The 16,064-nt window shown below is 47.5% G+C and overlaps 2 protein-coding genes across 11 annotated transcripts in view; both read right to left on the bottom strand.

The window, feature by feature from the left end:
* The window catches only part of LIMK2 (LIM domain kinase 2), a 55,201-nt gene extending 46,995 nt beyond the window's left edge, over positions 1-8,206 (bottom strand). For all 4 annotated transcript variants that reach the window (XM_089894742.1, XM_022550814.3, XM_089894744.1 and 1 more), the window contains exon 1: positions 8,176-8,206. In XM_089894742.1, the coding sequence (XP_089750868.1) occupies positions 8,176-8,191 (16 nt within the window). In that variant the 5' untranslated portion in view covers positions 8,192-8,206. The remainder of the gene's footprint in view (positions 1-8,175) is intronic.
* Positions 8,207-12,211: 4,005 nt separating this feature from the next.
* The window catches only part of RNF185 (ring finger protein 185), a 28,793-nt gene continuing 24,940 nt past the window's right edge, over positions 12,212-16,064 (bottom strand). For all 7 annotated transcript variants that reach the window (XM_089894747.1, XM_089894751.1, XM_089894749.1 and 4 more), the window contains one exon: positions 12,212-14,629. In XM_089894747.1, coding sequence (XP_089750873.1) covers positions 14,532-14,629 — 98 coding nt within the window. In that variant the 3' untranslated portion in view covers positions 12,212-14,531. The remainder of the gene's footprint in view (positions 14,630-16,064) is intronic.

The following is a 16,064-nucleotide window of genomic DNA, read 5'->3' as shown; positions in this document are numbered from 1 at the left end:
ACTTCCTATTTACTGCCCAATCCACTGCAGTTTGACTTCCACCCCCACCATTTCTCTGAAACTGTCTCACCAAGGTCAACAGTGACCGCTTATTGCTAAATTCAATGGACACGCTTCAGTCATTCTTTTAGCAAGTATTTACTGCATGCCAACTATGTGTCTAACACCATGCTCGGGAAAGAGCAGCAAACAAGAGAGAGATTAAACATTGAGCAGATATTAAACAATAACATAATTATTTTCATTATAATTGGGGCAAGTGGTAGGAAGAAGATATCAAGTTCATAACTAAGCAAATGGGGTTGGGTAGGGCAAACAAGAACATATTCCTTAAGGAAGTAATTTCCAAGCTGAGCTCTAAAGGATGAATAGAAATTAACCAGGCCAAAGGAGGAGGAAAGGGTAACACTGGAGACTGGGATGGCGGGGAGATCTGTGTAAAGGTCCTGAGGCAGGAACACAAACTCCTCACTCATCAGTAAAGCTGGCTCTTGTTAGCTCCTAAGGACTAAGGAACTAAGACCAGTCCCTGGCCTACTACAGTCCCTCAAGAAACATTTATTGAAAGAAGGGATGGCCCTCCACAAGGTGGCCCCAAAGAACCTTTATCTTTCAACCTCTTGTACAAACGAATGCTCTAGTCACATCTTGATTTATTTTTTATTCCTGCCACACAAATGCATGGTCTTGTATCCTAACATTCACACCTATAGCTACTCTGTGTGTTTAGGATACTTTATTTACCCACCTTTTCCTCCCTTAATCAGACTTCCATCCTTCCTTGATGGTCCCCCAAAGGCAGGAAGTGTTTGTTTCACTTGGTGTATTACCTGTTTTATATCATTTGTTCTATAACTACAGTTCATTATGTTTCTGTCTCCTTTAGTCCCTTCCTCTCTGCACCACCGCCCCCAGCTCTAAGGGGCAAAGACTGCATCTTGATCATCTTCAAATCTCCAGGGCCTAGCATGAAGTCTGGTGCAGAACTGACACTCCTTTGTGTGGCAAATCCAACTGAAAAACTGGACCCAACTGCCAGCTATAAAGGTAATTTCCAAAGATAAGCTCCAACGGTCAGCAGCAATGATTCACCTGGAATGTGTCCTGGCTCCCCCGTGACTACCTCCAGGAAAAGTCACACGTAGATGCACATGCCTCAGTCTGTCACACTGTACCCGAGGGAGGCAATTCACGCAGAGCCTTCAGCCTCCCAAACCCAGACTTTCTTCAAAAATACTCTTGGCCTCTTCAGCTCCCTTACACAGCCCTAAAAGTCAATGATCCTAACTCTCTTACAACCTCCATTCTAGGAAATGTAAGAGAAATGTAATAATACAAAGTCTTGGAGATTTCTGTGAGGCCTACTGGAAGACCAATCTAGGGTCCAGTCTGGCTGGGAATGTCTTCCTCTAGGAAAATACCTCATTGTACCAGGCTGTTCACCTCTCCCTCGACTGTGTTTACCTCTCCTATTTGCAGACTTATCAACAGTGGCTACTGATTGTCAGAGTCCAGAAAGGGAGCTTGACTAAGTAAATGTCCCCAGCAGCTTCAAACAATACGGAGCCCTTGTCAGGTGTTTAATAATCAGAAAACCATGCCTTCATGGTTATTATTGGGATTTGTTGCTTTTAGGAAGTGCTAAGTGTGCGATGCAAACAAGGTGAGAATTGTAACAAATGGCTCATTACAAAGTTTCTCACCTTCAGGATCTTTTGAATGCTGGTATAAAATATATTCAGCTTCTATACCCTTCTCTCTCGCAACTTAATAACTGGTGACATGAGCCTCAAACAATCTGTGACTACTGGGGTAGGCACTAGGGTAGCAGGATGGTAAGGCTGGAAGGGCCTTTAAAAATCATCTACTCAAACCTAAGCCTTTCATTTTTCTGAAAGAAAAATGGGCTTGGAGAAGAATTGAGTTGTCTAACCATCAGAAAGCTGGTCCAGAAGGGGCTCAAACCCAAGTTCTGAGACTACCAGACCTGTTGCATTTTTATGATCCTAAGCAGCCTCAGACAAGTTGAGACTTGGAAGGGCTCAGTTATTCCATGCAAGGGCTCAGCCTGGTACCCCAGCTCAGGGCCAGTGAGTTTCCCACAAGACACTAACATTCACCTTAATCTTGGTCTAAGAACTTGGTTTCTGCAAACTAGTCCTTTTCAACTTCAAAGTGGTGAGAAATCCCCAAGCACTGAGAGCTTGTGAGACCATAAAGCCTGGCCTGAACCAACATGCACAGATCCCATCCTTCCACTTGAGAAAAAAAATCGTTGGTGCTTCTCATGTTCCACTAGACTATGAGAACCTGGAACAAAACCCAGCCAATTCAGTGCAGCACAAAACAAGTACGGTAACTGTTGTGCCCCCTGGGAGCTGGCAGGTCAGGTATATAAATCCAACTTGTTCCAGGATAAAGCAGGAAGCAGAGGGGCAGGGCAGCAACTGGTATGGAACAACCAAGTGAGAAGAGATCACATTTGAATGAAGTGACTACCAACAAGATTAACAGTAATGATTAACATTCCTCTAGATATTCTCCCCTGTATCCCAAAGAGTTTTCCTCCTCACTAGCTTATCATATATTACCAAAGGAGTGTCTAAGGAAGAAAGATTAGATGATTTTTAAAGGCGCTCCTGGACTTCTCTGGACCTTAGATTCTACCTTCCTAAAAGGAGGGATCATGGGCTTCCCTGGTGGCGTAGTGGTTGAGAGTCCGCCTGCTGATGCAGGGGACACGGGTTCGTTCCCCAGTCTGGGAAGATTCCACATGCCGCGGAGTGCCTGGGCCTGTGAGCCATGGCCGCTGAGCCTGCGCCTCTGGAGCCTGTGCTCCGCAACGGGAGAGGCCACAACAGTGAGAGGCCTACGTACTGCAAAAAAAAAAAAAAAAAAAAAAAAAAAGGAGGGATCAAATTACTCCTAACTCTGAGAGTCTGTGACACTAAAACAGGGGCCTCTCATTTTTCAGGTCAAGGCACAGACACAGGCATCTCAGAGGTTTTATTCTTGCTGTTGTTCTCTTCTGCCTCTCCTTAGTTTATTAGGAAAAATTTGTAAGAGTCAAGCAGAAGAACCGGAGTCAGATCTGGGTTTGAAACCTGGCTCTGTGTCCTTGTGCAAATTATTTAACCTCTCTGAGCCTGACTTTTTTTTTTTTTTTGCATCAGCAGGCAGACTGTCAACCACTGCGCCACCAGGGAAGCCCTGAGCCTATTAATCTTTATTTTTTTTAAGAAAGTAAACAAATAACTTTCTCCCCCAGCTCCTATCAGTAATTTTTAATAACTGAAATATAGTTGACATACATTATGTTAGTTTCAGGTGTACTGCATAGTGATTTGATGTTTGCATACATTATAAAATGATCACCAGAAAAAGTCTAGTAACCACCTGTCCCCATACAAAGTTATTACAATATTATTGACCTTATTCCTTATGCTGTATATTATATCCCTGTGGCTTATTTATAACTGGAGGTTTGTACCTCTTAATCCCCTTTACCTATTTCACCCCCTTGTCTCTTAATCTTTAAAAAGAGGATATCACTCACCTTACAGCATTACCAAGAGGATTAAGAGAAATAACATAATATTACCTGAAAATACCTCCCACAGTGCCTGGCACTTAGTTGGCAACTGAATTGTGAGTAGCTTTTCTTCTTTCTTTCATGTATATCTAGGGGACTGGCTGGGGAAAACGCTGAGCTATTAAATACATTAGCCTCTAAAATCTGATGGGAATGTTTTCAAAACAAATTCAGCAAATGTCTTCTATGTGTCCATGTGCAAGACAGAGACTAGGCCACAAACTTATGGGGCCCTTGGCGAGTGCTCATGGGTATGAGGGGCAAGGATATGTGAAAAAATAACACATGTCAGAGAGGGACAAACCAGGTACTGGGGGCAAGGCAAGCTTGGTGGAGTAATAAGACACTTGGTAGAGAAACAAACAAGACAGATGGTTCTTGCCACTTTCGGCTTTCAGGCACTCAGGTTCTCACTTCCAACCATAAGTTTACTTAGCTGTGAATGAGTAGGCATTTTCTTATCTAGGGGAAGGCCTACAAAGAATCTCTTTATCAGAGAACTGGTTAACCAATTCATACATTCTCAGATGGCAGTTCTCAACCCATTGTCAATGGCAGGGAAAAAATTCTTTGAGTCCTTATTATATGCCAGGCAGTGTCCTAAGCACTAGGCAAGCATGAACTAATTGAATATAAAGATTCCATGAAATAAGGACTAGTATCAAAGGACTATTATTGTCCCCATTTTAATGAAAAGGAAACTGAACTGCTCAACTAACAAGTGTTAGAGCTGGGATTAGACCACAGGTCTGCTTACTCCAAAGTCTGTCTTCAACTACATTTTAGACTTTCTTTACTGGAAAAATAAATTACAAGGAGAGAGATCTGACAAAATAGAATCGCAGGATGGACGCTCAAGGTGTACTTTAATAGAACAAAGCAATGGTTTCCTGTTTTAGCTACTGTTGGATGTGAATTAATAGTTAAGAGTCTAATTCTTGCTACTGTATAAGGAAACGTCAAGAGTGGGAAAGAATATAGACTTGTAAGAGACTGCTACAGCTCCACGCACTCTCACTGAAATGCCGAAATGATACCTGGAGGGGGGCTCCACCCCTCCCTAGTATGCCTGAGCCCAAGCCCCCAACCCCAGGTTGCACTGATCAGAGGCCAGCCCTGGGCTGGAAATCAGCATAGTCTCCAGAAGAGGCAGACAACCCACCAGGAATGTGGAAAGCCTAATACTGCCTCTTGAACATGATGGGTTTCTATTCAGCTCTAAAACCTTGTGGTCTTCTTGGACCCTACCTTGCTCCCTCCATCCCATATCCAGAGCCATTCAAGTCACCCAGCCCTGCCCATGACATGAGGCATTTTCCTCTGGTCAGTGCCTCCTTCTCCATTCCTATCAGTAACAACCTCAGCTCAGGGTCCATTGTATGTACCCACCTCCAGGCTGGTGCTCTTCCTCACCCTTGTCCAATCCATCCTGCCCACCAAAGCCAGATTGATAGTATAAACACAAAATGCCCACATCATGACTCTCCCTGTCTCTAAACCTATGGTCTCTGCTGCAGATCAGAAAAGTCTACAAGCCTGGCATTAAACCCTCTGCAGTCTGGCTCCACCCACCCTCTCAGCCTTATCTTCCACTTCCCACACCTCCCAATCTTTGCCTCCACCACACATATTAATTCACCACCCCTTGTGAAGATCTTGAAACTCACCTGCCTTTGCAATCCTACTCCCACAGTTTTATTCCTTACCCCTTAAACCCCCCTGCCCTTTTTTTTAACCTACCTGAGATCTCTCAAATCTTACCTCCGTCAAGCATTCCCTGGCCAAATCTGGTAGCCACCCTGGACACCTTGCTGTTCTTCAAACATGCCAAGCACATTCCTGGCTCAGGGTCTTTGCTCATTCTCTTTTATTCCTTGTCCAGAATGTTCTACCCCCAGATATGCAAATGGCTCACTCCCTTGCTTCATTTCTCTGCTCAGATGTCATCGAAGAGAGGTTCCCCTGACCTCCCACTGCACCTATGCCCTTATCATACTTCATCTCTCTTCATTTATCCCTGACATATGATATTCATGTATTTACTTATTGTCTGTCTCTCGCCACCAGAACATACACTCCACGAGGGAAGGGATTTGATCTATTTTGCTCCCTGTTGTATCCCCCAGGGCCTAGAAGTGCTTGGCACACAGCAGGAACTCAATATATACTTGGGGGATAAATGTATGAATAAAGTTCTCCCTCATCTTTGAAATTCCCTAATGTTATCACCTATAGGCCTTATAATAGCTTGCCTTGATTTGTTCATTTTTTCCTCAATTATTCTAAATAGTGAATTTCTCAAAGGCACAAACCACATATTATTCATTTCCACAAATACTGTGTGCCAGACCCTGTATGCCTCAAGGACCCTGAAATATTGGAAAGAGCACTGAACAAGTTCTAGGTTAGACCTGGCTCTACCGCTAGTTGAGTAACCCTAGACAAATCCATTTTCCTCCCTAGTCCTCAGTTTCTTAACATGTAAAACGAGAAGAGTTACATTATCTCTAGCATCTGTTAAAATTTATAACAGGTAACACTTGGCCCAGCCCAGTGCCTTAGACATCACCGGTACTCAGCAAATATTTGATTTCTCTGTTGATTCTTCTGTTACACAGGAATCTGAGTTGTCTCGGAACACAGCTCTGTGTTCAAGGACAAGTAAAAGTTTAAGTCCCGCTTCCTTCTCTGACTCCACGGGCAACCTCATTCTGGTGTTTGTGATTCAGAGAGGATGATGCACCAAATTTGAAGCTAGAAAATATGAACTCTGACCACTGCTATTTTTTTGGCTATGGAACCTTGAACAAGTAATTTCTGAACCTTAGTCTCCTCATCCATAAAAAAGCTGTACTGCCCTTCTCTCAGTCTTCAAAGGCACCACATGCCTTTCTGCCTCAGGGCTTTTTTATGTTCCCTCTGCCTGAAAAGTTCTTCACCCTTTCTTAGCTGGACTAGCTTCTACTTATCCTCAGGGCTCAGCATAAACTTGCTTCATAAAGGAATGTGTTCCCTATCCACTTCCCTTGCCCCTGGTGCAATCTTACGGCACATATCTCAACTGCTTATCTCAGTTATTATGGCATTTATCTCAATTGTCACCTCAATTATTTACTGTACATCGCTAGGGCTGTAAGCACCACAAAGGCCAAGAATTGTGTCGTTTTGCTCATCATTATACTCCTCAGCGCTTGGCTTAGCATGTGGCCCAGAAGTATCCAACAAATATTCTTATGGAAGAATGTACAAACGAATGCATCTAGAGGCACTGATGCCTCTAGGCAGCTTTTTGGTTCACTCAGAGAAAGATCTAATAAACACTATTGCACTCTAAGATCTTTCGCAAGTTTCTGAGAATCAAGGTTCAAGACAGGGAACCTATGTTACTCAAAGGTTAGAAAAAATCATTAGAAATCATTTGAGACAAAGAATTCTGGAAACTAAAAAAAAATAAAATAGGAAGGGACGGAGAATGTCTACCCCAGCCCTTTTTCTCTAAAAGCCTATTATTAAGAATGAGGAGAAAATCCCATGCTCCCATGGTGAGGAAGTGACCCACTGGTGGCCTGGTCCTTTTATTCAGGATGGAGGAAGTGACTGTCCACAGGCTGAAAGCCAGGAAGCGGGGGCAGATATCCAGGACAGCCTCCCTCCTCCACTATTCCCTCCTGCCAGCTCTAGAAAGCTTCTGGACGCTGACCCTGGTCGACCCAGAGGCTGGGCCACCCACACAGGTGGGTGTTTCCCACAACTTTCTGGGAAACAGAAAGTTCCTGGTACTGGGGGACAGGCAAGGAGGGCAGGAAGCTGCAGGGTGGTGTGAAATGACTGGGAGGGGACCGCAGGCCCAGCCAACCTAACCCTGAAGCTACCCTTCACCCTTAGACACTCTTCCTTCCAGGAGGTGTTTGGCCACATTCCTTTCTGGTCTCAGAGGGGCCATGGGAGGGCCCAGAGCCCCAGGGGCCCTACCTGCCTCAGGAAGAAGCTCCAATCTCTCCCTACCCCCAGTCATGTCCTAAACCCCAAGGGAGCCCACAATGCCCTACTTCCTGCAAAGAACCCCAAGACCCAGGAGACCGCAGGCACCAAGATACCCTCCAGAAGGCTTGGATCCCGTGGGAAACTCATACTTCTCCTCAATTTCCCACAGAAAATCCAGAACACGGGGTAACTCTCCATACCCTCAGAACCTACCCAAACTCTGAAGATACCGTACTCCCCATATTCCCCCAAACTGTGACTCCAACGGAAACCGGTCCCCTCAGCTTCCTTAGAGTTTTAATTTGAGGACCTGCAGTCTCCAGGTCCACAAAAAAAGGTGCCCCCCGCCAGCATCCCTTCCTCCCAAGGACCTCGACTCGCGAGAAGCCGCCAAGCCCGCCTGCCCCACCTCCCCGCGAGCCCTCTATCCCCGCTCCCCACAACCTCCGAGTCTTCGGGGAGCGCTGTGCTCACTCCCCAAATTCTCTCTCTAAGGAGCCGGTACCCACGAGGGTCCACTCAGCCCGAAACCCCCGAGAGGCCGCCAGCTCCCCTCAGGCGCCCCGGGGCCGGGACAGGACGGCGCAGCCCTTCCTTACCCGCCTGCTCGGCCATGGTCCCAGAGGCGCGGAAATGGGGAAGAGGAGGCCGCTACAGCGGCGTCTCCGCTCAGCTCCTGCCGCCACCTCAGACGCGCGAGGACCTCTGCCCGGGGCGCGAGCGAGATGCGCCGCCTACGGCGCCCGGGGAGGACCAAACCGCACCTGGCACGGGGGCCCGCCCGCCTACGCCCCGCCCAGCCGACGCCAGGCCCCGCCCCTGAGCCTAGCCCCGCCCCCTGGTCCGGGCTCTGCGGCGGCCCTGGTGCCCGCTAGACTCTGCGCCCTCTGTGGGTGCCCGAACTGGTGAGGGTGATTCTGCGCAGGCTGGAGATCTCAACACAGGGGACCCTCTGCCCATTTTACCGATGGGGACAGCTGAGCACCAGAGGGGACAAGTTCGAACCTCAAAATGGCTCAGCTTATTAGATGAGCTGGGATGGGAACGCTGGCTCTTAATCCCCAGTCGAAAGCTCTTTCCAGTAGTGTCTGGAATCAAGACTATGAATATGGAGAAACCAGGTTTACCCACAAATAGCTTTGGGGGGGGGTTGAGGGTGGGCTTTTCTTAGAAGCTTCCAGCTCAGAGAAGCCACTTGTCTGTGCCACTATAAGCAAGCTGACACTCAGTGGCAGATCCTTAGCAGGCCAAGTAGGTATATAAATGAAACCCGAACACCAGATCTTCCAATTTTTCAAGATAAGCCAAAAATCCAGGTATTTAGGTGAAATTTCCCTCTTTTAAAAATGTTGGTAACATTCAAATTCTAAAAATGCCATGTAGGTCAAAGGAAATGTACCAGTGGTTTGGATTTGCCCTTCGGACTCTTCTTTGTAGAGAAGAGCCCTGGACCAGGATTTAGGACAGCAGACTGGTTTCTCGCAGCCGCTAGGTGGCTGAGGGGCCTTGAGAGAACCACTTCCCCTCACTTGGTTTGGGAGGGGCTTGGGGTCCTCTGTGTGACTAAGGCTCGGCTACATCAGCTGGTCCCTGAGGTCCCTCCCATCTGATTCTCTTGTGCTGGGTCTTTGGCAACTGTTATTTCCTTAGATCAGATATAGGTCATGAGAAAAGTGTACAAATGACCAGGAAGGGACAGGGATGGGGCCCAAGGAAATGGATCACAACACTGCCACCAAGGATGAAGTTCAACCCAGCACTCAAGTACACAAAGGTGAGCACAATCCTCTTCCTTCCTGCTCTGTGTACTCCAAACCAGATGCAGGTCAGATTTTTCTCCTCTGGGTGTGGCAGGTGTCCCCTGAAGTCCTGAGTGTGAAGAAAGTGCTGAGGGGCAGTGTAGGCGATGTGCCTCACTTCTGTTCATTCCTGGGAACCCTCTTCAGCAGTCGGCTTTACTTTCTGAGGCTATCTCTGCTCTGATTATAGTAAAGACAAACCTGTGTATTGAATTAAAGTGATGGTGATCCAGGGGACTCTCCTGACAAGGAGAGTGGCTACCAAAAAGGGGTGAGGTTTTTATTTGCCCTGCACATGGAAAGAGGTTACACTGTATTTTCCCAGACACCCAGGCACTGGCAGCCTTGGAACCAAGGCCCCTGGGAGTCTTCCCTCTCCCTCTGCCCCACAGCAAGGCACCCAGGTCTGTCTCTTCTCCCTCCTCACTCTCATTACACTTCTTTCCCACCTCCAGCCTCATGGTCTTCACCAGCAGGGAGCGGGAGGATAAACAACTCCCCCCAAGTTGCTCCCAGGGAAGTTCAGGTAACTTTGAGAAATGAAAAGTTGAAATGTAAAGGAAGAGAACAGCAGTCTATAGAAATGATAAAACCCAGAGATACCTTTTCAACATGGATACAAAGAACATTCCAAAATCACTTGTGAACTCAAAGGGAGTTCTGGAGGGCAGAAAAGGCCTGCGCAGGGAGAAACCCTCCAGGGTTTCTAGTACCAGGTCACCTGTGTGCAGTTTGATTACCTGACCATGGCTTGGTCAGTCCTTGAGGCCAGATCCTGCTGACTGACTCACAATCAACTCTCTGGGCCTACAGAAATGAGGACCTGGGCCCTGACAAACATCTTAAGGTCTGGCTCTGCCATCCTGAGGGAACTGGTCTACTGGTCCACGGCCAGATACTCCCAGTGTCACTTCCATGTGCCTCAGACCAAGACAGTCTTGGACCTCTAATTTCTCCTCTCCCTGAATCATCCTACCTAAAATGGGCTGATTAATCTTCCAAAATTAGGTTTCTGTCACCTCTGTGCTCAAAAACGAATAGCTCCCTATTGCCTACAAAATAACAGCCAAACCTGGCCCTCAAGAACTAACCACATCTCACCCTACAGCCTTCTCTCCCTACTCCCTTCGCTCCAGGACTCTGCTTTTTCCTGAATACCTTCTGCCCTTGTAACATTCTGCCATTCCTACAACCACCAGCTGTCCTCCACAACCCCACTGCTCCCCACGTTCTCTGTAATTTTGTTGTCCCATTCTGCCAGAAGTGCAGTCTTGTTTCTAAACCCTTAACACATTGTTATTTTCAATTATATCATTTTGCAACCCCTGTGAACTAATCTAAATCTGCACAGTCCAATATGGTAGCCACTAGCCATACGTGGTTATTTAAATTAAAATGAGATAAAACAAAAAATTCAGTTCTTCAGTACTCTAGCCACATTTCAGGTGCCTGATAGCCCCATGTGGCTAGTGGTTACTGTGTTGCACAGTGCAGACAGAGAACATCTCCACGACTGCAGAAAATTCTATTGGACAGTGCTGTTCTCAACAATGATCAGTAAGGGCTGCTAACATCACAAAGAGGGACTACCAGACATTATGTGTCTCCTGATATGATGCAACAAGAAGTATACACTACCACTCATGACATAGTCTTACCAAAAAAAAAAAAAAAAAAAAAATCAAGCATGAATCTGGCCAAGCCTCTAGATTTAACAACCAATTTACAGGAAATACAAGAGTAAGAAGAGTTTGTTAATACCACAGTGATGCAAATAGCAAAAGTGAAGTTGTAGGAAACTGAACAGGACAAACTAACTGCAAGGGAAAGAAAAGAGACAGAAGAGGATCCTACAGATGTAACAGACTTAAGAGACATCCAATAGCAACGTATGGATCTAATCTGGATCTCAACTCAAACTGTACAAGAGTTATGGGACAACTAGGAAAATCTGAACAATGATTGGATACATGATATTAAGGAATTACCATCAATTTTTAAAGGTACATAAAAGAGTATCTTGGTTATATTTTTAAAAATCCTTGAGATGCATATTGAAATACTTAATAGGTGAGATATGACTAGAATTTGCTTCAAAACAGTGCAGGTACGGGAGACGAAGTGTCAGGGTGGGGATGAAACAAGACTAGACCTGAGTTGATGGCTATTGGGGTTGAACAACTGGTACATGGAGGCCTTATTGTCCTGTTCTACTTCTGTGTCTTGTTTCCTTTTCTTACTGGGCTTATGAATTCCTGGAGTTCCCTTACCTTTGCATTTCCTACTATGTCTTGGCACTATTCAATTTGATAACTGTTAGGTCAAAGTTTAAGAGGGAGAAAAGAACTCCTTTCAGACGGATGACCTGTAGCTCTGATGTGCTGGGGAGCCCAAGGCTGGGCCAGGTTTGTAATATCACCATCTTCCATCTCACATTCTGCTGAGAACCTCACGGAACCTTACGGAGCAGCACGCCCCCTGTTACAGGTAGAGGGCTTGGCTGGAGGCCAGATTGCCTTGTCAAAGAACATGGGGAGAGATGCTGACACGGAACAACCTGCTTCTCCTCAAGGCTCTTTTTGGCCACAAGCTAAGCTCCAGGGTGGCAGCCCACAACCTTCAGAATTCCATACACTTATGAGGACTGGGTCTGCCTGTCAGACAGGTCACACCTTGGGTGGGGCTGTGTATGAAGCCAGGCCTCCAGCCTATGCTTCTCATTTCTAATTATCCATGGGTGTTTGAAGACTTTCGTCCTCAATCTTCGCAGGGGCCAGACCAGTCCTCAACCCATTGCCCCCCACTCCCCTGACACAGTTAAGTCCACAGCTCACAGTTATGTAAAACCATTTGTTTAATTCTAAATCAAATCACTTTTACAACAGTGAAAATTAGTGACTGGTCAAGGTGTACACGGTATTATTTTCTGACTGTGGTTGGGACCTGGTCCTAATCCACAAAGGTGGCAGGAGGGGTTGGGGGCCAAGAACATAGAAAACACACACAAAGAAAGGAAAATTGCCTCAGCAGAGGGGTGAGGTGGTGAGCCTGCGGGGGCACTGGGAAGGGGCCTCCCTGTCGGGGCTGGGCCAGCAGTCCCAAGTCAGCTCTCCTGCCCCAGCTCCTGGCAGAGCATGATTGGGGACCTGCAAGGTTCAAAATCAAAGGGCACATGGCCAACCTGGCTTTGCTAACAGGTTCCTGGGATGCCTTTGCTGGTGGAGCTCTCCTGGGCTCACTCCTCTTCGTTAAAGGGTCAAAGTTATTTGTCTTCCTACCTACAACCCTTCTTTTTTTAACCTTTCTTCTGGAAACCCATTTCTGTTCGATCCATCTGACTGAAGTCCTCTCTCCCATCACTAGGTGGGGCCATTGCACTGAGAAACCAGGGCCCGTCAGACCTGGGATTTCCAGGTGATAAAATGAGCACTCTTGAGTGGGTGCCCAGAGAATCTTTAAAATCCATCAGGCACACCGTAAAGCAGGTGGCTTATTCCTACCAAGTGGATTCGGCAAATGAACCACCTATTCAATACTTGTATTTTGTCTGTTTAAACACTGAACTCTGGCACTGAAAGGTAAGAGGGGAAGCGGGGGGGTGCAGTGGAGAGAGAAGGGCTTCCCTCATCTTCCTCAAGGTCTTGGTTTCCACACGCTATGCAGAACCATATCTGGAACAAACAATAGGTGGAGCTTTCAACCACTTGTTGGCTATTGCTGGGGGTAAACTCAGGAGCAGTGTGGACTGGTGAAGTGACAGAGAGGCCCTCAGAGTAAGTCCATCTCCCCCTACCCTAAGGGTCTCCTGGAAGAGCCTGGATTTCTAGGAAGATGCCAGACTGGCAGAGCGAGAACCATTCCACCAGGTGAACTGTTCTCCTGCTGGCAACACACTCCCTCAGTCAAATTTGGAAGAAGAAGCTTGTGAAGTTGAAAAACAAATCAAGGGCTTGGGAAGAACGACTTCCCTGAAAGTTTCCAGAGGATGACTTCCACAGGCAGACCACATCCTATCTTTGTGCTGAGGCTCCCTGGGCTCTGCGCCCAGCTTTACAAACCACCAGGGGTTGCCTGCTCTGGAGTAGCGTGCTTCTCTGGTTTTAGCACACACACAAGAGGTCTTCAAACCATACCAAAATCAGAGTCACATGCTGGGTCTCCCCTTTCCCTGCCTCTTCTTTAAGGACAATTTGGCTTCTGAGGAGGGTGGTCTTCAACATGCAGCTGGGGTGACTCAACAAGGCTCCCAGTTTCCTTTGTGGGGTCTGGGAAAGGATGCACCTGGAGCTTCTGCGGCCTTAGGGACAAGGCTGCTTGTTCAGCCATTCCTGCATCTGAGCTCCGAATCCCACCTGAGTCCCGACTGCAGGTCTTTCCTAACACGCAGTCCGTCCTGGCTTCAACAGTAATCTAGAATGGGTGCCCTCTGGCAGGGAGGCAGATGTGCATAGTTTTGGGGGAAAACTGATGGGAAACCACATGTCTCTGGGGATAATCTACGCCAGGAAACCAGGAGGTCATTCAAGCCACTCTGGAGCCAAAGACACTGAGCACAGCCCAGAGGCAATAGATCTTTGGGTCCCTGGTGAATTCATGAATTGACTCCAGCTCCAGCTGCTGCAATTATGATCTTAATAGGACAGCAATTTCTTGCATCTCTGCTGAAGAGGAAATAGGACAGAATAGCACTGCGATCTGGAAGGGGAACCTCTCTATATGAGGAGTCCCACTGACTTCAGAGGCCACTTACCAAGGGGTATTTAAAGAGATGAAAAAAAGTTTCCATATTTGGTTCGTCCCTTTGTTTTTTTAATATTAAATTCAGGTGAAATTGTACTGACAATTCCTCTTCTCCTGCCCCTTTCCTGTGCAGAGTCAGGACCTGCTGAGCTGGCTGGGACAGGATTTCACGGTGTAACCCATAAGAAATGACTCAATGCCAAGGCCTGAGGTGTTTACAGCAGTGGCCTCACTCCAGGGTCCTCAACAACTGGTCTTGAGTCCCAAAGCTCTGATGGAGAAGCAAAACTCCTTGATGTGTCACTGACCCCACTGATTCCAGAGGTCAGGATTAGCCAGGAAGCCAAACATCAAGAGTGGGGGTGGCATGTCACCGGTCCAGAGGCCCTGCATGGATGTAGGCCGGGAGCCCAGCATTAGGCAATCAATAGCCAGAACATGATCACCAGGGCCACAAACAGGAACAGGCGTGACAGGAACTGCTCGTCCACGTACTGGGGCGTTCCGGGGACAGCTGGAGGGACAGGAGGGAGGAGGGAGGCTGTGAGAATGCTGCAGCTGCACACACTGCCCACTGGAGTCAGAAGTCGAGAGCATCAACCTTCATCTCTTTACAACAGAATCCTGCACACTAAAAATATTTCCAAACCCCAAATAATATTAGGCAAAACAAAATTCAAATTATAAAAATTTAACAATGAGGACAAAGTCTCCAATTCGTCCTAAGGGAGTTTTGTCTCCAGGTGCAAATAAACCAGGAAAGTCTTGGAGGGAAAAATAAAAGCTACTATTTGTTAAGCATCTTGTGTGTGCTGTTGTGTATACACATTATTGCCTGTTGGGCATTATTATCCCATTCTGTGTAAAAAGAAACTGAAGCACAGGTATGAGGTGACCTGCCTAAGATCTCAAGGTTCATGAGCTGGCGGAGAGCCCACAGTTGTGCTCTCAGCCTCTCCACACACTGCCTCTCGAGTCATGGAGTTTCTAGATTCTGGCACTGATGAGTCAGGAGGGGTCTCAGGGAGCCCCGCGTGAGGTGCCTTCCTTTTCCAGGGATGAGAACTAGAGCCCAGAGAGGCAAAACAACCTGTCTCCCTCAATCCATAGCAAACTAGGGGCAGAAGTGGGCTGAGAACCTGGGTCTCCACTCCTCTCTGCTTTGAGAAAAGCTACTCCATAGAGCTCCTTGTCCTGACTGTGGGGCAAGGAGAGTTAAGAGAAACTACATCCCAGATGGGCAAACTGTACCAAACACACACAACAAGGGAAAACTGTCTGAGTGTGCCAAGGGGATAAAGAGAGTTCACAGCCTGGCTGTGAACTCTCTTTACCTGGGGAACCCGGGTGAGCCCTGGACCAGGATGGATGGAAATAAACTAGCAGGCAGGTGCGTGTTCCTTCCACGGGGCCCTGTCCCTCCTTCAGAGCAGAGCACGCCTGGCCCTTTGGGGTCTCTTTCCTCTGATAAAACAGCATGCGAACAGAGGAGAAACTTTTGAGGCAGATGAGGTAAGGAAGGGCAGTCCCAAGATCGCTCAGTGCTATATTACGCCCCAGTTAGGCACGCTGATGGAATCAAGCAGGCCAGCAGTCAACAAAGGCTTACCGATTGTCTGCTATGTGCCAAGCACCTGGGTCGGGGGGCAGGGGACAAATGGATGGCTCAGGAGAGGTTACTGTCCCTAGAGCCTAAGCTCCTGGCCAGGAGCCACGCACTGGTCCCTTCTGTACCTCACACTGTGCCCAGCACACGAGGCCCCATTGAGTGCAAGCAGAGCTCAACCGCCCTCAGCAGCTCTGCAGCTCCACGGTCAGGATCTGGGCCTGGGCGTCAGATTGCGATAGAGCCCAGGGCACCTACCTCACTGCCCTGCCCTACACCAATTGCAGCCAGCACTCTCAAGCTGGCTGGAGGGAGAAAGGTAGAAGCAGGTGGCAGACCTAGG

The sequence above is a fragment of the Delphinapterus leucas genome, chromosome 14 (genome assembly GCF_059928025.1).
Source record: "Delphinapterus leucas isolate spDelLeu-1000000601 "Yukka" chromosome 14, BTC_Dleu_Yukka2, whole genome shotgun sequence".
Classification (NCBI taxonomy): domain Eukaryota; kingdom Metazoa; phylum Chordata; class Mammalia; order Artiodactyla; family Monodontidae; genus Delphinapterus; species Delphinapterus leucas.
Note: the sequence above shows the minus strand (reverse complement) of the source record. Positions and strands in the feature narration are given on the sequence as shown.